Source organism: Narcine bancroftii, chromosome 4, assembly GCF_036971445.1.
Source record: "Narcine bancroftii isolate sNarBan1 chromosome 4, sNarBan1.hap1, whole genome shotgun sequence".
In the NCBI taxonomy this organism is placed as follows: domain Eukaryota; kingdom Metazoa; phylum Chordata; class Chondrichthyes; order Torpediniformes; family Narcinidae; genus Narcine; species Narcine bancroftii.
In genome coordinates this window covers 205,204,197-205,227,975 of record NC_091472.1, presented here as the reverse complement: position 1 = coordinate 205,227,975, position 23,779 = coordinate 205,204,197, and the positions used below count along the sequence as shown (strand labels likewise).

Below are 23,779 nucleotides of genomic sequence, written 5' to 3'. Positions count from 1 at the left end.
AGTAATCCCTGTGCCATTAGTGCTCTGTGATTAGTAAGGGATTGTTTAAGGTGGGATGTGGATGGGAAAAAAAAAGTTTGAAAACCACTGTTTTAATCGTCCGTAATTGACTCGTTTTGTGCACGGTTTCATAACTCCAAAGGAAATGGACCAATGACAATTTTTCTCACATTTCAGTAACAATTGGGTTCTCAACCTTCCCTTCCCACCCACATCCCACCATAAGCAATCTCTTACTAATCACAGAGCACTTATGGCATAGGGATTACTTAAGTTGGAATGTGAGTTAAGGGGGCAGTTTGAAAACCACTGTTCTAAATCTATTAGGCTTCCTGTTACAGCTTTGCGATACATTGAAGGGAGAATATTGTGAACAACAGGAAGTTTTTTTTTGTAAACTCACTGATCCCTCAAGTTTGTGTAAGATTCTGCATTTTAAATTTATTTTCAAACTTTTGTTTCTAATTTAATGGAAGGGATGTTTACAGCTGCAACAAGCCTCTGAGTACAGATTTAGTGACAAAGTACAACAGATTTATTAAGTTGCCTCCATTTAAAAAAAAATGCAATTCCTAAAGATGAAGGTTTTGTTTATTTCCTTGAAGGATCTCTCTCACTGTCTTGGACTGCTTGCTTGTACATTTTTCTATGACCTTCTATGATGACCAACTGGCCACTGTTCCCTTAACCCCAAAGTACAGCTTTGTGTTTTTATTTATTATTAATTTCACTCTCTCCATAAATGTCCTTGTCCCAGTGATGAGGCTTTTAATTACCCTATTATTTTCCCTTCATCACTGATGGTTCTCTTGTTTCCAGTGGATTTGTACAAGTTGTGCACTTTCCTACTTCACTCTGCAGTCAACATTGTTTTTAACGTAATTGACTATCATGCTATTTTTCTTGAACTTGCTCCATGTTAACACTATAGGTATTTACACTGGAGAAATACATAAGCAATAAACAACCTATTTGAGGAACCCAGTCTTGATGAAACACTCTGGCCCAAAATACTTTAAAATATTATTTAGAGCACGGTAGAAGCCGATTCTGGCCATTTAAACCCCATTAACCTACAACCCCGCGCGTTTTGGAGGGTGGTAGGAAACTGGAGCTCCCGGGGAAAACCCACACGGAAACGGGAAAAGCATACAAGGTTCTTACAGGCAACGCTGGATTCGGATGCAGGCCGCCGGCACTGTAGCAGTAGCTAACCCTGCCACCATGCTTTCTTCCACTGATGCTCAACTCCTACAACTCCCTAATATGGAGGAGCCTTGAATACCTTACGGATTTCCAGATGGTTTCATTGTCATTGCAACAGCTAAATTCCATTAGTTACCCTTTTCATGAGCAGAGCGGATTCATTTTAGCTTAATTGGCATGGTTGGTACAGAAGAATGTGGACTCAAGTTCCACTCTGAAGACCAGCACCAGTTAGCAACTGAAGTTTCAGGGGGCATGGCAGTCTTAAGTAGATATCATATCCTGGCACTATTTCAAAGAAGATTAAGGGAGTCATTTTTATTATCCTAGCTAATTTTTCTTTTTGACCATCCAGGTCTCTCAATATCTGCAAACCAGAGGCCAATCTACTCCACCCCCCTCACTGTTTCCAATTATAAAGATTCGTACCTTGGGAGCCACCTCTCAGGAAAGACTGTCATTGCTGGTCAGATTCAAAATTGCTTTCAAAGTGCCTTTACAGCCTTTGGCTGACTGGGGGACAAAGAAGATGGAGGCCTTGAACCCTGCACAAAAATTACGGACAAGGTTTTTCCCCTTGGCCAACATTACAGATGCTGACTGTTGAGCTATTATCACGTCTGTGTTTGTGGGGATGTTTCTTGTGCTACAAGAATGTATCGATGAAAGAAAAAATACAGGAGCTGTGGCAGTCTTTGGTACAAGCAAAGCTTATGAAAGGCAGCATAATCAATTGCTCCTTTCCCACTGGCATCCCAGTTAATTGGCTGTGCAGTGTCCCGGGATAGGAAGCTCTTTGTGCCGTTTCCACTGGGCCACCCTTAACCGGGACACTAATTGCTTTTCCACTGAACACAACTCATCCCCAGGGATCGGAATGTTCAACCTTCCACTGGAAACAGGTTACTTTCTGCTGTTCCTTTTCCACTGGTTTAATCAGCACACTGGCATCAGCAAACATAAAAACATAGAAGATAGGAGCAGGAGTAGGTCATTCGGCCCTTCGAGCCTGCTCCGCTATTCAATGAGATCATGGCTGATCTTAAAGTTCAGTACCCCGTCCCCGCCTTCTCTCCGTAACCCCTAATTCCCTTATACTGAAGAAATATATTTAATTCCCTCTTAAATATAATCAATGAACCTGCTTCTACTGCCCTCTGTGGCAATGAATTCCACAGATTCACCACCCTCTGGGTAAAGAAATTCCACCTCATCTCAGTCCTAAATGGTTTGCCTGTTATCCTCGAACCATGGCCCCAGGTTCTGGAGTCCCCCACCATTGGAAACTTCCCTTCCGCATCCATTCTGTCCAGTCCTGCCAGAATTTTATGTCTCTGTGAGATCCCCTCTCAATCTTCTAAACTCCAGCGAGTACAATCCCAAATTGCGTGATCTTTCCTCACAAGTTATTCCTGCCATTCCAGGTATCAGCCTGGTGAATCGCCTTTGCACTCTCTCCATTGCAAGAACATCCTTCCTCAGATAAGGCGACCAAAACTGCACACAATACTCCAGGTGTGGTCTCACCAAGGCTCTGTACAGCTGCAGTAAGGTATCCTTATTCCTATACTCAAGCCCTCTTGATATGAAGGCCAATATACCATTTGCCTTTTTAACTGCCTGCTGTACCTGCATGCTCGACTTCAGTGACTGGTGCACAAGAACCCCCTAGGTCTCTCTGCACTTCCCCATCTCCCAATCTATTGCCATTCAAATAGTAATCTGCCCTCCAGTTTGTATTACCAAAGTGGATAACCTCACATTTATCCACATTGTAGTGCATTTGCCATGTATCTGCCCAGTCCCCCAATTTATCCAAATCACACTGGAGATTCCTGACACCCTCTTCAGAGCACACAACTCCTCCTAGCTTAGTGTTGTCTGCAAATTTGGAGATATCACATCCAATCCCCTCATCCAGATCATTAATGTAAATTGTGAAAAGCTGGGGTCCCAGTACAGATCCCTGTGGCACCCCACTGGTCACCGCCTGCCACTCAGAAAACGAGCCGTTTATCCCAAATCTCTGTCTTCTATCTGCCAGCCAGTTCTCAATCCACATCAATACCTTGCCCCCAATCCCATGAGCCTTGATTTTGCATGCCAGTCATTTATGTGGGACCTTATCAAAGGCCTTTTGGAAGTCCAGGTACACCACATCCACTGGCTCTCCCCCATCTATTTTACCTGTCACCATCTCAAAGAATTCCAATAGATTTGTCAAGCACGATTTATCTTTTGTAAATCCATGTTGACTCTGTCCGATCCCTTCTCTGCTAGTCATATGCTCCGTTATTACATCCTTAATAGTGGCCATGAAGCCGAGGCCAGCGACAGCAGTCTTTATATGCCGCCCGGCGATTTATCTCCCCACCCCGCTCCAAATCCTGCCGCAGAGAGCTGATCCCTTAATTGAGTCGGAGGACCCCAGTCCCCTCTAATGAAGTGTAAAATACATTACAGTATTTCCTGACAATTTAATACTTTAATTTCGACCGGGCCCCGGTCCGGGCGAAGGGTAGACGGCGGCGGCCCCGATACGGGCAGGAGCAAGGGGGAGACGGCGGCCCCGGCCTCGGTCGTGTGAGGCAGGCGGAGGCCCCAGTCCAGGCACAGGGAGAGCAGCAGCGGCCCCGGCCCCGGTCCGGGCGAAGGGTAGACGGCGGCGGCCCCAACACGGGCAGGAGCAAGGGGGAGACGGCGGCCCCGGCCTCGGTCGAGTGAGGCAGGCGGAGGCCTCGGTCCGGACAGGGAGTGGGAGGCGGCGGCCCCAGTCCGGGCACAGGGAGAGCAGCAGCGGCCCCGGCCCCGGTCCGGGCGAAGGCTAGACGGCGGCAGCCCCGATCCGGGCAGGAGCAAGGGGGAGACGGCGGCCCCGGCCTCGGTCGAGTGGGGCAGGCGAAGGCCCCGATCCGGGCAGAGAGTGGGAGGCGGCGGCCCCAATCCAGGCACAGGGTGAACTGCGGCGGCCTCGGCCCCGATCCGGGCAGTATGGACCGACCTAGGAGGGGAGGCAGGCCCCTCCAGCCCGGGTAAGAAACCTGCATAGGAGAAGGCCACTCCGATATAAAACCTACGACCCAAGGACCTCGCTGCCACGTCCCAGCTTGCTTGGCCACGGCACACGAACCATGGGTGTAAAGGGTGGGGCCAGTACTGCGCGCACTGCACTCCACCTAAAAGCTCCTTTGCGCAGGCCCGAGGACAGGTCCACGTCCTCCCCCTCCACGTCCTCCCCCTCCACGTCCTCCCCCTCCACGTCCTCCCCCTCCACGTCCTCCCCCTCCACGTCCTCCCCCTCCACGTCCTCCCCCTCAAAAGATGCTCACAAACTCAAGCCAGCATGCTGGAACATCAGAACCATGCTAGACAAGGCTGACAGCCACCGACCTGAACGTCGGTCTGCCCTCATTGCACATGAACTCCTCAGACTTGACATCGACATAGCCGCTCTCAGTGAAGTCCGCCTGGCAGATATAGTCAGCCTCCAAGAACGCGGCGCGGGCTACACACTCTACTGGTCTGGCAAGCCTTCGGATGAACGACGCCTATCTGGTGTAGGCTTCATGGTCAAGAGCTTCATTGCCTCCAAACTCGAAAACCTTCCGACAGGCCTCTCGGACCGAATCATGTCCATGCGACTCCCACTTCACAACAAGCGTCACATCACCCTCATCAGTGTCTATGCTCCAACCCTCCAGGCGGAACCAGCAGAAAAGAACAAGTTCTACACCGACCTGCGCAACCTCATCCAACGTACCCCTACAGCCGACAAGGTTGTCATCCTGGGCGACTTCAACGCTCGTGTCGGCAAAGACTCAGAAACCTGGCCAGGAATCCTGGGCAAGCATGGCGTCGGCAAGTGCAACGACAATGGGCGCCTCCTGTTGGAGCTCTGCACAGAACAGCGACATGTCATTACAAACACCCTTTTTCAGCAGAGGGACAGCCTTAAGACCACCTGGATGCATCCCCGATCCAAACACTGGCACCTCCTGGACTACATCCTGGTGCGAGAAAGTGACAAACAAGATGTGCTCCACACCAGGGTCATGCCTAGCGCGGAATGCCACACTGACCACCGGCTGGTTCGCTGCAAGCTCAACCTTCACTTCAAGCCAAAGCCCAGGAACAATAAAGCCCCCAGAAAGAGGTTCAATGTTGGAAACCTGCAGTCAGACGAAGCGAGAGGAAACTTCCAGGCAAACCTCAAAGCAAAGCTCGACGTTGCAACCCGCCTCACGGACCCGTCCCCTGAAACCCTCTGGGATCAGTTGAAGACTACCATACTGCAATCCACTGAAGAGGTACTGGGCTTCTCCTCCAGGAAAAACAAGGACTGGTTTGACGAAAACAGCCAGGAAATCCAGGAGCTGCTGGCAAAGAAGCGAGCTGCCCACCAGGCTCACCTTACAAAGCCGTCCTGTCCAGAGAAGAAACAAGCCTTCCGTCGCGCATGCATCCATCTTCAGCGCAAACTCCGGGAGATCCAAAATGAGTGGTGGACTAGCCTCGCCAAACGAACACAGCTCAGCGCGGACATTGGCGACTTCAGGGGTTTCTACGAGGCTCTAAAGGCTGTGTACGGCCCCTCACCCCAAGTCCAAAGCCCGCTGCGCAGCTCAGACGGCAAAGTCCTCCTCAGCGACAAGATCTCCATCCTCAACCGATGGTCAGAACACTTCCAATCTCTTTTCAGTGCCAACCGCTCAGTCCAAGATTCCGCCCTGCTCCAGCTCCCTCAACAGCCCCTAAGGCTAGAGCTGGATGAGGTTCCTACCCTGGATGAGACATATAAGGCAATCGAACAACTGAAAAGTGGCAAAGCAGCAGGTATGGATGGAATCCCCCCAGAAGTCTGGAAGGCTGGCGGCAAAACTCTGCATGCCAAACTGCATGAGTTTTTCAAGCTTTGTTGGGACCAAGGTAAACTGCCTCAGGATCTTCGTGATGCCACCATCATCACCCTGTACAAAAACAAAGGCGAGAAATCAGACTGCTCAAACTACAGGGGAATCACGTTGCTCTCCATTGCAGGCAAAATCTTCGCTAGGATTCTACTAAATAGAATAATACCTAGTGTCGCCGAGAATATTCTCCCAGAATCACAGTGCGGCTTTCGCGCAAACAGAGGAACCACTGACATGGTCTTTGCCCTCAGACAGCTCCAAGAAAAGTGCAGAGAACAAAACAAAGGACTCTACATCACCTTTGTTGACCTCACCAAAGCCTTCGACACCGTGAGCAGGAAAGGGATTTGGCAAATACTAGAGCGCATCGGATGTCCCCCAAAGTTCCTCAACATGATTATCCAACTGCACGAAAACCAACAAGGTCGGGTCAGATACAGCAATGAGCTCTCTGAACCCTTCTCCATTAACAGTGGCGTGAAGCAAGGCTGTGTTCTCGCACCAACCCTCTTTTCAATCTTCTTCAGCATGATGCTGAACCAAGCCATGAAAGACCCCAACAATGAAGACGCTGTTTACATCCGGTACCACACGGATGGCAGTCTCTTCAATCTGAGGCGCCTGCAAGCTCACACCAAGACACAAGAGAAACTTGTCCGTGAACTACTCTTTGCAGATGATGCTGCTTTAGTTGCCCATTCAGAGCCAGCTCTTCAGCGCTTGACGTCCTGCTTTGCGGAAACTGCCAAAATGTTTGGCCTGGAAGTCAGCCTGAAGAAAACTGAGGTCCTCCATCAGCTAGCTCCCCACCATGACTACCAGCCCCCCCACATCTCCATCGGGCACACAAAACTCAAAACGGTCAACCAGTTTACCTATCTCAGCTGCACCATTTCATCAGATGCAACGATCGACAATGAGATAGACAACAGACTCGCCAAGGCAAATAGCGCCTTTGGAAGACTACACAAAAGAGTCTGGAAAAACAACCAACTGAAAAACCTCACAAAGATAAGCGTATACAGAGCCGTTGTCATACCCACACTCCTGTTCGGCTCAGAATCATGGGTCCTCTACTGGCACCACCTACGGCTCCTAGAACGCTTCCACCAGCGTTGTCTCCGCTCCATCCTCAACATCCATTGGAGCGCTTACACCCCTAACGTCGAAGTACTCGAGATGGCAGAGGTCGACAGCATCGAGTCCACGCTGCTGAAGATCCAGCTGCGCTGGATGGGTCACGTCTCCAGAATGGAGGACCATCGCCTTCCCAAGATCGTGTTATATGGCGAGCTCTCCACTGGCCACCGTGACAGAGGTGCACCAAAGAAAAGGTACAAGGACTGCCTAAAGAAATCTCTTGGTGCCTGCCACATTGACCACCGCCAGTGGGCTGATAACGCCTCAAACCGTGCATCTTGGCGCCTCACAGTTTGGCAGGCAGCAACCTCCTTTGAAGAAGACCGCAGAGCCCACCTCACTGACAAAAGGCAAAGGAGGAAAAACCCAACACCCAACCCCAACCAACCAATTTTCCCTTGCAACCGCTGCAATCGTGTCTGCCTGTCCCGCATCGGACTTGTCAGCCACAAACGAGCCTGCAGCTGACGTGGACTTTTTTACCCCCTCCATAAATCTTCGTCCGCGAAGCCAAGCCAAAGAAAAAAAAGACATCCTTAATAATGGATTCCATCATTGTGCTCACTACTGATGTAAGGCTCACCCAGCTTTTTCTCTACCCCCCTTTTTAAATAGTGGGGTAACATTAGCTACCCTCCAATCCATGGGTACTGATCCTGAGTCTGTTGAGTTCTGGAAAATAATTCTTAAAGCATCTGCTATCTGAATGTCCACTTCCTAGGGTACCTAGGATGTAGATTATCAGGCCTTTGGAATTTATCGGCCTTCAATTTCTCCAAGACCATGTCCTCAGAGATACTGATTTCTTTCAGCTCCTCCCTTGCATTAGTCTCTGTTTCCCAACATCCTTGGGAGGTTATTTGTATTCTCTCTTGTGAAAACAGAACTAAAGTAAGAATTTAATTGGTCTGCCATTTCCTTATTCCCCATTATATATTCCAAGGGACCTACTCTGGATTTCACCAATCTTTTCCTCTTGACATATGTATAAAAGCTTTTGCAGTTGCTTTTTATGTTTGCCGCAAGCTTACTTTCTAAATTTATTTTTGCCCTCTTGATTAATCCCTTTGTTTTCCTTTGCTGCATCTTGAACTGTTCCCAGTCTTCGGATTTGGTACTTTTTTTGGCCAATTGATATGCTCTCCCTTTGGACCTAATGCTGTCTCTTATCCACGGTTGAGTCACCTTTTTTAGTTTATTTTTATGCCAAACCGGTAAAAACGATTTCTGCAATTCTTCCATTAGATCTGTGAATGCTTTTCATTGTCTATCCACCGTCAACCCTCCCATAAACACCACCCAATCAATCTTACTCAACTCCCGTCTCATACCATCATAATTCCCTTTATTTAAATTCAGGACCTTAGTCTTGGTTTTAATTTCTTCACTCTCCATGTCGAGTGAGAATTCGATCATATTGTGATCACTCCTACCCAAAGGGCCTCGTACAACAAGATTGCTGATTAGCCCCTTTTCATTGTATAATACCCAGTCTAAAATGGCCTGCTCCCGAGTTGGTTCCTTGCCATATTGGTCTAGATAACCGTCCCGTAAACATTCAAGGAATTCCTCTTCCTCAGTATTTTTACTAATTTGGCTAGTCCAATCTATATGTAAATTAAAGTCTCCCGTGATGACAGCTGTTCCCTTATTGCACGCTTCTCTAATTTCTCTTTTTATGCCTTCCCTCACCTCTACATTACTATTTGGGGAGGCGTATATACCACCCCCACTAACGTTTTCCTCCCCTTGCTATTCCTCAGTTCTACCCATATAGATTCCGCATCTTCTGAGTTAATATCCTTCCTGTCAATCGTGTCGATCCCTTCTCTCACCATCAATGCTGGGGATATGAGTCGGGTTAGAGGCGGTTAATCCCTGGCGTGAAATGACATCATTTGACGCCGGCATTTGGACAATGTTCCTTTTCCACTGGACCAGTTCACTCCTGGGACCAGTTCACTCCAGTGGAAAGGGGCTAATATAAATGCCCCTTTTCTTAATTTTCTCAGCTTAGCAATTGAATGTTACAGTTGAAATAGAAACCGCTTAATTTTGGTATTTGCTGTCTCTTCTAATAAAATGTATTTTTATGAGATGATTTTTCTACCTGTGCAATTGTAAAATCAGTTTTTCCTTTGTCAGTAATGGGGCTTTTTTTTTAAATGAAGGCAAGTAATTTGTATTATGCACAGTAGTTCTCTCAAGAATGTTTTCATCTTTGGAAAGGCCAAAGTTGCTTCTTTTCATTACAGGAATACTGTCTGAATTTTGTGGTGAAGGAATCACACTTCAACCAAGTGATCATGACCAAAGAATTTGAGCAGCTTTCCACTTGTTTAATTGTGGAGATTGTAAGAAGGAAACATCAGCCCCCAACACGGATACATTCTGATCAGCCTGTTGACATAGGTAATCTGTGCTTTTTAAAAAAAATTTAAAATGCAGTTCTTTCTGATGGTTATTCAGAAGAATTGGAATTTATTGGTCATGAAATTCTTTGTTTTGCAGCAACATTATAGTGTAAAAATCGCTATAAATTACTTTTTAAAAATAAATTAATCTGTGTGTTCAGAAATCCGATGGCGGAGGGGAAGAAGCAGTTTTTGTACTGTTGGGCGTTCATCTTCAGGCTCCTGTATCTCCTTCCTGATGGTAGCAGTGAGACGAGGTCATGGCCTGGGTGGTGAGGCCCCTTTAATGATAGAGGCTGCTTTCTTAAGATACTGCCACTTGTAGATGTCCTTAATGGAGTGAAGAGTAATGCCATGATACTGCTGGCCACATTCATAACCCTCTGTAGCCTTGAGCCTTGTCCTGTACATTGGCACCTCCGTACCGGACAGTGATGCAAGCAGTCAGAATGCTCTCCACAGTACACCTGTAGAAATTTGCAAGAGTCTGTTGACATATCAAAATTTCTTCAAACTCCTAAAAAATTATAGCCACTGGCAAGCCTTTGTCCTGATTGCATTGACATGGCCCCAGGATAGATCTTCAAAGATGTTGGCACCCAGGAATTTGAAGTTCTTGACCCTCTCCGCTGCTGACCCCTCGATGAGGACTGGTTCATGTTCTCCTGGTTTCCCTTCCTGAAGTCCACAATCAGCTCCTCAATTTTGCTAATGTTAAGTTCAAGCTTGTTGACATGACATCACTCAACTAGCTGATCTATCTTACACTACCTCACTGCCGTTCAGAAAAGCTGCTGTAGGGCAGTTAGGAAGGGACAATAAGCATTGCAACAAACCCTGGACAATTCAGTACACAGTGTGAAATGTATAAAGATAGTCCCTAAGAAATTCCAAATGGAATTCTGAAAAAACTTTGGCTAGATCAAGATGTGGAATCTGCTACCAACAAGGAGTAAAAGAAAATTAAACAGCAGATCTTGAAATGTGAAATTTTTAAAAATATCAAAAATCTTGTTTTAAATTGTAAATGAGAGGATGGATGGAGAGGTCAAAGGAAATATCTGGTGGGGTGAGGCCTGAATTGCTGGGTGGATAAGGAAAGAAGGAAGTCATTAGATGACAGGGTATGCTTGCTGTGAAAGAGGGAGATAAAAGCTGTGAATGCAGAGATAAAACAAATGCGATACGATGGTGCTGGTGGAGAAGGGAAAAATTAAGCCCTCATTACTGATGGATGATCCACTCCAGAACTGGCAAGATCTGATTTAAAACAATATTTCAGGTGAGTAAAATTATCGAGGGAAATTCACTAAAAACCACATGAGGGGAAAATGGAATAGAAAGCTCTGTTGAGTTGGGAAAAGACTTGTGTGAAGTATTTGCCATGTATTTTTTTTTTGGGCTGAATAATTGGCCGTGTGCTTCAGGATCAGATTTATTGTCAGGGACGTGTGTCATGAAATCTGGCAGAACAGGGTGCACAATTACTATAAATAACATCTCCGTAAAAACAATAGTTAAATAAATAAATAGATAGCTAACTTGGGGCTGGTGAAGAGAAAAAATGAGGTAGTGTCCATAGGTTCATTGTCTGTTCAGAATTCTGATGGTGGAGGGGAATGTTGTAATGTTAAATGTTTTGTCCTGTGGTGTACCATATTGATTGTTGGTTAAATTCACCAGCTACCATGTCCTGACCTTCTCTATTAATTTACCATAAGGCACCTCTTTAGTCCAGGATATGAAGAGCTATCTGGAAGGAGCTGGCATGGAATTCTGTGACATAACCCTGCTGTTGGATGGTCACCCCAGGCCAGCCCATAAAGCAATACTGGCTGCCCGGTCCAGGTTAGTCTCATATGCTAACTTCCCCGTTCATTGCTTTGCAAGCAGCTACTGCACCTCTTGGATGCTGCTCAGAAAGGAGGTGGGATCTGTTTTAATGTTATCCCAATAAGTCATCAAAGGAAGGTGTGAATCGGTAAAGCACTTGCCGGTGCTGCCTGTGGTCATTAAGATTTGTAACAGGAGCAGCATAACATTTGAATCATTATGGATCTCCAAATGAAAAATGCAGTAGTTCAGATTACACTGCTTTTCCTCTTTCATTTTTCTATTAGCCTAATTCATGGATGGCACTTTTATTAACCCATAAAATTAAAGGTCAGTTTAACTTTGCCACATTCTGATAACTGGATTATTAATTACTAGTAATTCCATCTTGTAAATGTATGTTGGAACAGCTGTGCAGCAGCACGATAGCACCAGCAGAATGCCTCTATCAGTGGTGAAACAAAGGACGGCAGGCTTTCACTCTCCACCTACGGGTCTGTGTTTGATCCTTTGAAAATATACCAGGGGTGTAGGTTAATGGGATATCATGGACATGGGCCGAAAGGACCTGCTACTATGCTGTAGGTTTTTTTTAAAAAAAACAACTTGCATTTAATCGAATAATATAAAAATTGATCCTTGTCATTTATTTATCACTTGGCAGATTTAACGATATAATGTAAATTTTAACCAAATTCTTTTCCAAACCAATCAAGTTAAATTGTACCACACTCCCAAATTATTTTCCTTTTTGTATTGGAAACTTTGATCTGACGGTAAACATCTTTTGATCACTGATCTCTTCATGTTTATTAGTTATTTTGAAGCCATGTTTCGGTCTTTCATGCCTGAAGATGGACAAGTTAATATCTCCATTGGTGAAATGGTGCCAAGTCGACAAGCATTCGAATCGCTCCTTCGCTATGTCTACTATGGTGAAGTCAACATGCCTCCAGAGGACTCTTTGTATCCTTCTTTGGCCCTAGGCTTGCTTACACAGCATCTCCTCTGTCTTCTATCTGGGAATCTTCTCTGCAGAATATGGCATTGTGGGAGTTTGCAACAAAAATGGATAATAAAATTCAGATTCAAGCCTGTGGTTCATCGTTTTAAAAAAATGTGGCTATGCCTGTTTTTTTTTCCCCCAGTGGATGGATTAGAATTGTTTAATCCAGTGGTTCTCAACCTTTTTCTTTCCACCCACATCCCACCTTTAATCCCTATGCCATCGGTGCTCTGTGATTAGTAAGGGATTGCTTAAGGTGGGATGTGGGTGGAAAGAAAAAGGTTGAGAACCCCTGTTTTAATCGTCCCTAATTGATTCGTTATGTGCGCGGTTTCATAACTCCAAAGGAAATGAGCCAATGACAATTTTTCTCAAGCAAAATATTTCAGTAACAATTGAATCTAGAGCAGTGATTCTCAACCTTCACTTCCCACCCACATCCCACCTTAAGCAGTCCCTTACTAATCACAGAAAAAGGTTGAGAACCACTGGTTTAATCAAAGAAACGTGCAGAAAATTTAAGCAGAAATGGGTTTGCATGTCATTAGGTCCTTCTTTGACTAGTAACTGATGGGAAAGAGGTGGAAAAAAAAAATTAATTATAACTAAAAATGGACAGGTGGACCTGCATATCTCTATGTCTTAGATTGTGCAATTTCACTTCCATTGATGCCCATGTCGATCAATAGGAATAAGTTGGCTAACACCTGTTGAACAATCAAAAATAATTAAGTTAATATATAAAGAACAATCACTGCTGAGGAAAAGCTCTATCATTTCTGTCCACTAACCTTTATTTATTGTCTTTTGGTATTTCCACACACCAACAGGGCTGAATTCTAAACTCCTAAACATGTGTGCCAAGCAGATATTAGATATGGAATGAGCAAGGAGACCCATTGGTTGGAAATATTGCGTAAACTCTTCCAGGTTTTGAACAGGGGTTGTAAAGATGAGAATATTTTGAATTTGTGGAACGAGTAGGATCTCAATCTAAACTGCCTTGTATCAGGAAGTTTAGTTTGAGATGCTGCTGTGGGGTGTGGTGGGTAGAATTGCCAGGAAAGACTGGCAGATGAGGGTGTGGTAGAGAGGAAAGTGGGAAAATGGACATGAAATTAAAGCTGTATTTTAGTGGCTTAAGGAGGATAAAGAGCAGCGGATGCTGCCAATAACCCTTTAACCATCAAGCAACTTGTGCATTCACACCAACTCTACATTCTCAGCTCATCAAGCAGGTCAGGAGCAGCACGTTCATTGGCACACCATCAGATGTGGCCTTCCTTTCAAGTCATGCAGGCTTGGAAATGTGCCACCATCCTTGCACCCTCACAGGGTGTAAATCTTGCAGCTCCCTACCCTTCACCATCAGCACTTTTAGAATTGGACAATAATATTGCAGAATAAAAATATATCATAAAAAAAATTTTTAGATCAGTTTAGAGTATGAACTATCTCTAAAAAAAAATGATATAATTAATAAAAATATATTAAAAAAAGAGAAAAAAAACCCCACAAGGAAGAAAAAACAAATTTGAATTAAAAACTTTAAAAAAAAACCTACCGATATCGCTAAACCACGCCGATCACTCCGATCTCATCTAACAGCCCAATTATCATACATAATCATAAAAAGAAAACAGAGCCAGATCAACTCACCACAAATGAAAATATTGAATAAATGGTCGCCAGGTTATCTCAAACTTAGAAGGGGATTCATAGACAGAGTTTCTAATTTTCTCTAAATTTAAACATAGTATAGTTTGGGTAAACCATTGGAAAACAGTGGGAGGATTAACCTCTTTCCAATTCAATAGTATAGATCTTCTAGCCATTAGTGTAAGAAAAGCAATCATACGATCCGCAGGAAGAGATAAATAAGTCAAATCTATCATAGGTAATCCAAAAATTGCAGTAATGGGATGTGGTTGTAAATCAATATTCAAAACGGTAGATATAATGGAAAAAATTTCCTTCCAATAATTCTGTAAAGAGGGACAGGACCAAAACATATGTGTAAGGGAAGCTATTTCTAATTGACATTTATCACATATAGGATCGATATGAAAATAAAAGCAATGGAGTTTATCTTTAGACATATGAGCTCTATGAACAACTTTAAACTGTATCAGTGAATGTTTTGCACATAGAGAAGAGGAGTTTACCAGTCGCAGAATTTTATTCCAATTTTCATTGGAAATATGAAGGTTGAGTTCTCTTTCCCAATCATTTTTAAACTTTCCAAAAGTCCCAGAATTTATTTTTGTAATTATATTATATAATTTAGATATCACACCTTTTGGAGGGAATTTTGAATATAATATATCCTCTAAAACAGTCGTAGTCTCCCGATTGGGAGACTGTATTAATTCGTTATTTACTATGTATTTTTCATATCTCTTTGAACTGTATGTGTTTATAAATTATAATAATAATAAAAAGATTGGAAAAGAAAGAATTGGACTTGCTGCCAATTTCTCAAGGGCAGATGGAGATGAGCAATGAGTGCTGGTCTTGCCAGTCTCAAAAAATATTTTTTAAACCCCAGAAAACCAAGGAGCAGAAATGGCTGATTTCACTGTGTGATAAACTGTGGCCCAAATTATATTTGTCTACTCATGAACCCCAATTTCATTGTAAGACAGGTTTCCTTAACGCCACTCTTACAGATATTTGTTTTCAGCGCCTTATTATTATGGCTTCACAAACAATAGACTGCAAGCATATTGTAAGCAGAACCTGGAAATGAATGTGACTGTGGAGAACGTACTGCAGGTAACTTGTTTATTCTGTTCTTGCTGTAAGTGTGCTATCGTACACCTCTTCAATCAAGTTTCAAGTGAATTTTAGTCAGGAAATTGCATTTAACATTGCATTTATTTATTATATTTACCTTGATGAAATGATCTATGGTTTGCCTGAGTTTTTCTGCATGGAAATGAGAATTTTCTGTGTACATTATGAGATTTAAACACTTTTTTAGTTGTTTTAGCAAAGTGACTGTTCAGCGGTGTAAAGTGGAGGTGGTTTTAAAGCACTGCCCTTCTCACAATTCAACGTATTGTCCTCAAATAAGACCATAAGATTTAGGAGCAGAAATAGGCCATTCGCCCTGTCGAGTCAGATACTTATCCATCGACCTGGCCTCCACGGCTCCCTGTAGCAGCGAATTCCAGAGGTTCACCACTCTCTGGCTAAAGAAATTCCTCTGCACCTCTGTTCTAAATGGGTGCCCTTCAATCCTGAAGTTGTGCCTTCTTGTCCTTGACTCCCCTACCATGGGAAACACCTATGCCCACATCTAATCGGTCCTGGTTTTTCAACACTGAAAATGCTTCTATAAGGTCCCCACTCATTCTTCTGAACTCCCAGACTTGGTTTAAATTAGAATTGCATGATGAAATAGTTGGTGTTCCTAAAATGATTAAGGCTCATTTGTGTGTCAGACTTTGCAGCAAATTGAATTATAATCAAATTTGGTTTCTCTTTCAGGAAAATCTTTTGTACCTTCCTATGATTAACTGCAACATTTTCATTCTTGGAGTGTGTTTGATGACTGTTCCATAACTAGAACCTAGTTAGAGCACATACAAAATATTACTGTCTCACTTGATTGGTATGTTCTTACTTAATTTTAAATAAAATAAGCACATTATTATAAATACATTCGAGAAATAAATCACATTTCAAACAGAAAGTAATCTACTTGTCGAAGATTCAAGATTCCTCTATTGTTGTAATGGAACAGAACATGTAATATGACACGAAATTCCCTTCTGCCTGCTGTAAGCCAGACAAAGTGTCGTCATTCATGTCACCCGGTTCCCCTCACAGTACGAGAGAAAGAGAAGCAAAAGCGTGTCCCTTCAGAGTAACTGAGTGTCCATGGATTCACGTTCAGCACTCCCGCAGCCTCTTCAGCCACACAGTCTACCATTCGATACATCAACAACCCGAACTCAAGAACCAAACCTCCGACATGATCAGGAAGCTTTCAGTGTATGAGGCCCTCTTGCCCTCAGCACCCTCTTGAATCCTGGCCGCAATGAGCCAGTCTCCTGCAGCCCATGTGGGTCCCCCGACCGCAAGTCACCTGCAGCCTGTGTGGGTCCCTCAGCCACTGAAACCCTTGCTGTCCGACGCCCTGCTTCTCCTTCTCGACCTGGGGTGTTCTCCCCATTACTGGTGCCTTGTGCCAGTTGCTGCTCCCCCCGGAATCTGCAACCCTCGTGGCAGAAGCCAGGCACATCTTGGGAAGAGACCCATGGTTTCAGGATCTTAGTTTACAAACATTTGCTGGCTGTTTAATGCCGATACAGAGCCGCCAGAATTGGGTGGACCCTTCAGACCACGCTGCGTCTCTGCTCTCCCGTGTCCACACAGTTTGCAGCACTGCCGTTTATTAGAATGGAGGATAAAATCTCTCATTAAAACCACCCTGTTTTTCTCGATTGCCCAGCTTTTTATTTTTTTCCACATTCACAACAAAAAGGACTTAACACATCACCCACTTGCATACATTTTAATTGTGTCCATCATTCACAATGCTTACTTGCCTCCCAATTTCATTATTCCAATTGGTGTGTCCTTGACTTCCATAATCTCTCTAAATTCCAGCTTCAAAAGTTATTTGAAAACATTTTCTCAACTTTTTTAAAATTATTCTTAGATGTTTCCTTAAATTGGTCCCTTAAGGCTCAGTCAACAAAATTACCATTAAAGGTAGTAAGTTAATGTAAACCCTTTCGCTTTCTCTTCAGATTCTGGAAGCAGCTGATAAGACTCAGGCTTTGGACATGAAGAAACACTGCCTCCACATTATTGTGCATCACTTCACCAAGGTAGGTAGGATCCTGTTTGGCTCCATGGGACACTGCTGTCCTTTCGTACCAACTTGGCTCTAGCACTCGGCGCCTCTCATTTGTGGACAGATTGTGAAATTCTCTAACAAATTTTCAATGGATGTTTCTCTGCTCTAATTGCTATATACATTACCTTGCAACAACAATATGGTTGAGATTGGTTTGAAACCTTCCATTGCATCTCTCAATTGTGCTTTTCTGACTGCCGTCCCAGCATCTATTTTTGAAACTTCCCGTAACTTAAGGGGAAAATCTGAATTCTTCCCATTTGGCTCTCACCAACTTCTGGGAATGAAGCTTTTCATTGCTTACTAGTTACTTGGTTTGAGTTGAGCATGATATTCTCAATGCTCTCCTTGAGCACTTGCCCATCTGTCAACCACACCACCATCTTCAGGGTGCTCATGCTCCCTGCTTGTCTTCTTCCTACTCCCACTTTTCCCAAAACTTCATTGACTCAGACTGATTTCTTCACCCTTGTGTGTAGTGCTCTCTGTGCAGCTGCCCTTTTTTAGCTGAAGCTGATCCAGAGCTCATGGCTAAATTTGCATGCCCATTGAATCAACCGAAGTTAATGCGTGTGGCTGCACAGCACTAATGAGGCAGAAGGGATACAACATACTTGAGATGCTCAAACATGCCTTCATGCAGCATCCCCAAAACAACATTAACAGAACCCCAACACTGAGGACCCATCCCTACTATTGTGCACAGTTAGAATATAGTACAGAATGCAGTGGAAAGCCATGTGATCGCAAAAAGTCACTTACTTTATTCTGCCTAATGTGGCAAATATTCACTGTTACATTGATTAATGGCTATTTGAACATTTGAATGTTCTTGAAGATGGTCAAAGACCTCATCTGGGTTTGTTGTAACTAATGTGACTTTGTCCTACTCTGATAATGTGCAAGAAAACGTTTCGCACTGTGATGCAATGGTATTGATTCTGAGAGTCTGAATGTAGCTGTCAGAAAACAGTATTTTTTTCCTCCCTCGCCCACACATACTTTTTTTGTGATAGAAATTTGAAGTCTTTTGCTCCTGTTGCGTTTCAAACAGCAGCAATAGAAAATCTCCAGTGTTATATTTAAAATAATATTTATTATTTATTAATTACCAATAATATAACACCTTATCTAAACTTAACCCCCAACTATGCGCAAATATACGTGTGTGTGCGTCCGCTTGTGTGTATGTAAATACCCAAACCTTTACAGTTTAGGCACAATTCTGAAAAGTTTTTCCAAAGTCATTTTGAGACATCCAATGTTTACACGAAGACTCTTAAATTGATGAAAAGAGGTGATTATGAATGAGGTGGGAGAGACCGGGTGACAGACTTCAGAAAACTCATGAAGCCTGATCGAGTTGCTTCCAGAGCGAGCGTCTTTTCAGACGAGCGGTGGTCACAACTCCCATTTTCCTTTTGTGGGGGAACCAAGTCTCGAGTGACTTTCACAATACTTCCCAAGCCCAGACGTGGGTCAGTCCAGAAGGACCATCACAATGGTCACGATCCAAATAATTCCAGAAACCTTTGGCCACAGTTGGGTTCAACAGTTCCCCTCTGTTTCAATGTTAATCCTCTGGTCTGCCTCTCAGGCAGCTCAAGCTAAAACAGAGTTGTAGATTTGTGGTAGCTCTAGCTCTGATACAATGCAGCAGCACATTAAAACCACTTGTGTTGATTGCTACCTGAAAAGATTAACTCTGCATTGCCCGCTTTGTCATGATCTCTGGTGTGAACAATATTCCACTTGTATTAACACCTGACTGAAGTCTTGCTTCAGGTGCCAAATGAATACACTATTCGGTATGAGCAGCGTACAAGTTGAGACTTTTCTACCTGTACCCATTTTGGTCTGAAACTGCTGTCAGTAAATGAAATCAGCAAATTGAAGTAAATTAATCAATTGTCCAGCATGCTTAAGCAACTTTCATGGCAGGTTGTTTTTGCAGACGCATTTGCTTAGGATTCAAACAGTTGTGCCGAGAAATTGGATCACATACTTATTTGGCCCATTAGAGCTGAAGTGAACCCAAAAAAACTGGAAACCAAGCCATCCTTGCTTATTGGAAGCATGTGCCCTGCACACTCTTCGGGCCTTAAAGTCCAGCCTGTGCATTTTCCACAAACTGATGTTACACTGCACCAACAGCCTGCAACAGGAATGAGAGAAAATAATAGGGGGGGGGGGGGGTGCAGGAAATCAAAGTGAAGAAGAGGGAAATTGGAGGGAGGATCCAGCTGCAATTGGTCAGAGGAGTCGAGAAGCAGAATCAGGCCAGAATGACCAAAAAAACAAACCTTGGCTCAAGTCTTGCCCACGGCTTGAAGGAGCAACACTTCAACATTTTATTTTTGGTCATTTGAAATTATGGCTGTTATTGGATGTAAAGATGACCATTATGAAACTTTACGGTCAAACAGGTTTCACGACTTACAGCATGACTTTGTTGAACTGTGTGGTGTAAACCTTGACTTTTTGATCCAGTTCCTGTTGTTAAACAAATTAACTGCCAGTTTATGTCATTATTTGTGTAAGATATGATGGAATTCTCTCTATGTTAGGGGATGACCAAATCAATTTCCCAGTGGGTGGGATTTCACCAGGAAATGTGTGTAGATACTATAAAACATGTCCAAAGTTGCATGCAATGCAACAAAATTACCAAGGAAAATGCAAATGGAATTGCAAACCATGTCAGTGAGAATGTACTTCGGTTCATGTCATGTAGCAGAGGCAAAGGAGCACATATGCAATGTCCTTCTGACTTAGCATTTCCGTAAGTTTGAAACTGCATTCAAAACAATGTGAACAAGGCAAGGTGCTTTGAGAAGGGGCCCAAGAAGATGTATTGCTGAGTATCTAACAGAGTAGACTACAAGGTAAACTTGCACTACAATAAAATGCTACAATGTTTGTGATAAAATGCTGCAAACTTTGAAACGAAAATCTGACAACTTGGGCTTAAATAGGTTATGTTCACTATTTTCTACAAGTGGAAAAAATGTAACTGGCATACATGGTACAGGATGCGAAAAGAAAATTCGTGAATATTGGGATTTCATCCTTTTTTTGGGTCCTGTTGCCTGATCAAAGGACCTCATTGGATTTGTGCAGTGACAATGTATTACAGATATTTTTGTATGTCTGTTTCATGTGATATTACTACAGCTGCAATAAAACTACAATTATAAAACTGAAAGCTTCAACGATACATAAAGTCCTGCTTTACTTCATGATCAGGCAATTTAATGTTTTCTTACCTGAAATACCTTCTCAGGGTGTGTGTTTGTGTGATGTCAACCTTAAAATGTTTGATTCAATTTGATTTGACAGCATCATATTTTGTCACTGAGCTTTTGCAATCCTGCAAAAAAAGTAACACGCAGGCATAATATTTAATTGCTGCTGTTCTTCCACCTTATTCTTTCTTTGTGGCCTATTGTTTGGTCTTTCATATCACTAAAAGTTCGAGGAATTTTCCCAAGAACAGATGGTCGTGACGGCCATGTTACCAGCCTGGTACCCCAAAAGAAAAATGCATTGCAATTAAACATGTTTACGAGAAGCAAAGGGAACAGTTAATGTTTCTCCTTAAGTTTGGATCCTTGACTCTGAACAAATGTCCTTGCTTTGATCAGGAATCTTGCAGCCTGGAAATAAAAGTAAGGGTGTTTGATGAATCTGACAGAAATTTGACTTTGTGAGAAATATTCAGGATAGCATAAAAACACTGTGCTTTACTTTGCCAAAGGAAGGGGAAGTGTGTGCACCGCACGGAATATCTATTTGTCCTTCTGCTGGATTCATACCCAACCTTGACTCCTCTGACCTTGCAAACTAAATTCCATCTCCAATTTCTCATCGCCTCTTGTCTTCCAATCTATCACCATTCATCCAAATCAATAACCATCTTTCCTCTAATTTCAGATTTGAAAACGCTGTTACAAAATTTGAAATCACAAAGTTATTGTGATTTATTTTGCCATTCCTTGCAGGCCAAGAGGAATGATTGTTGTTTGCCATCCCATCCTACTCCAATTTCTATCCCTGAATCAATCAGGTCCTCATCTGATTCCCTTCTGATCTATCCACTCATAGCTAGCTGCTCTTGTCACTCCTACAGTTAATTTTGGATTCCCTCCAGAATCACCTGGAGGATAAGCAAACTGATTTTGTCATGAAGATCTTCTGGATGGCTCTGAATCTTTGGTCATTACTTGAAGTCTACCATCTGAGTTACAACCAATTACTGTTATTAAAATGGACAGTTGATGCTACAGTTTGGCAGTGAATCTTTCCAAATATTGCTGTAAGAATAATTTCATTTAAAAGCTTGCCTAACCATCTTGAAAGTTCCTAATACCTTTTAAATCCATTTTTTTTCTTCCATCCAAGGTTTCCAAGTTGCCCAATCTGCGATCCCTAAGCCAAGCCTTGCTTCTCGACATCATCGAGTCATTAGCCAATCATATTTCAGACAAGCAGTGTGCAGAGCTGGGCTCAGATATGTGACAATTAATTTTGAACACTGATTCTCAAAACATTTTGGGAACTTCGCTCTCTGATGCAGATGAATTGTTGTTTATTTATTAAAGGACAGTTTTATTTTGAGTAGGTCAGTTAGGTAGTGCTAAGGCTATTTTGAACTGCATTTGAATCTGGTATTTTGTTGGAAGAAGAATATATTGCTGTCCAATTTTTTGTTTGCTGGTTCAAATGGATTAAAGGAGCAAGCAATTTTACTACTTTCCAAAAAGAAGCATTTGGTAAGTGACTTCAGGGCAAGTATCAGCACTCATCCATGTGATGACTTGCGAAATGTAATCAATTTAAAACAAAGATATTTGTTAAATATATAAGTTTATAAAGTTATGAATAGCAAGAATCGCCAGGTTTCCAAGGTAACACTCGGGGTTCATAGGTTTGCAAATTGGTCTCGGTGGATAATTTTTGAGTAGTTAAGAGTTTATCAAGTTCTCCACATTTAGACGATAGTGTGAGGCATTGAGCGAGGATACAGGATATTCCTTGATATCAGTAGAGCACATAACTTTATTAACACTATGTAAACAAATACTTGCAATTGAATTTGATGCCATTAAAATTTTGGTTCTTGCTAAGCATCACCCTTGGCAGATATTATCATCAAAAATTGAATGAGCCATGGCGTTGATTATCATAACTGTTGCAATAGAAAACTATGTCAGTGCTACAGATTTGATTGACATTCTAATAGTGGAATAAATATATGAATGGGCATTTGCCTTCTAGTTCCCTTCCCAGCTACAAATTGGGATTTATAAAACTAGGTTTTATTTCTATTATTTTGCATTGCATTTTTGCCCTGGCCAGAAAAAGCACTATTTAAAATCTTTATCATTGCTCAATGTGACATCGGATAAAAAGATTATTCATTGTTCACCACACAAAAGTGAGGCACAGTATCACCAAGTTTTCCCTGGTTATAACAGTATGCAACAATGAGCTCTCAGTCTGTGCCACATTTTCTGTGAATTGTGGTACAAGTCCTTTCATTAAATCGTGCCCTTTTCACTTGAGTGAAATTTCCTGAAACTTTCAGAGCTAAATTCGTCAGCACTAGTTTGAATTGTGCCTCGCTGTTGGACTTGGGAAGAGGGTGAGAGGGGAGACAAGATAACCAGCACTTAATGTTTCGAATTTTCAAGTTGCCATTTAATTGCATTTGCAACTTGACATAATAGCACAATGTAATTCCAAAGTAGACTCTGAATTGACTTGAAGAACGTCCAGTTATTGCAATCCTACTTGTATATGCTCTGTAACAGTCGGAGGTCATCATAGCCTCACCACTTCAATACTACTCATCTCTGAGGTTCATTGCCAAAACTGTTTCAGCAGAGCGGATGTAAGAGAGAGGAGTCTGGACTGAACCAAATGTATTCCAAGGTTTACAGTAAATTAACTTTTGTATTGATTATATGTGCAATGAAAATGTATAACTCATGAATTGTGATGTTTATGTATGAAGTAAACTTTGAATGCTCATTAATGCAGGATTCTGTTTATTTTGCCTCAAAAAACTCATTTGTGCACTATTTGTGGAAACCATAAAATAAGCTGCTGTTGTGACCTTTTGTGTGGAATTAGGGAGAACCTGGGCTACAGGTGGTTTCCTGCCAAAATCAGATTATTTAAGGAACCAAACTTTGTTAAGCTGCCATAAAATTGAACAAGAGCTTAGCCAATAACCTGGGACCAAAATACTCAGCACATTCTATCAGTGTGACTTCAATGTACAGTAACCTGCATGACCATCTGACATCAGTTGTATCGTTTGAAGCTGTAGTACAAACACAATCCAGATCCTATCCCACAGAGAAAATGGAGTCACCCTGGATGAGAGTTACCTTCA

General features: G+C 42.8%; 1 protein-coding gene across 2 annotated transcripts in view; it reads left to right on the top strand.

Moving 5' to 3' along the window:
- Window positions 1–23,416, top strand: part of lztr1 (leucine zipper like post translational regulator 1) — an 87,470-nt gene extending 64,054 nt beyond the window's left edge. For both annotated transcript variants that reach the window (XM_069933735.1, XM_069933734.1), the window contains 6 exons: window positions 9,512–9,668; window positions 11,392–11,518; window positions 12,320–12,469; window positions 15,179–15,284; window positions 17,270–17,350; window positions 21,781–23,416. In XM_069933735.1, coding sequence (XP_069789836.1) covers window positions 9,512–9,668; window positions 11,392–11,518; window positions 12,320–12,469; window positions 15,179–15,284; window positions 17,270–17,350; window positions 21,781–21,897 — 738 coding nt within the window. In that variant the 3' untranslated portion in view covers window positions 21,898–23,416. The remainder of the gene's footprint in view (window positions 1–9,511; window positions 9,669–11,391; window positions 11,519–12,319; window positions 12,470–15,178; window positions 15,285–17,269; window positions 17,351–21,780) is intronic.
- The last annotated feature ends 363 nt before the right edge of the window (window positions 23,417–23,779 follow it).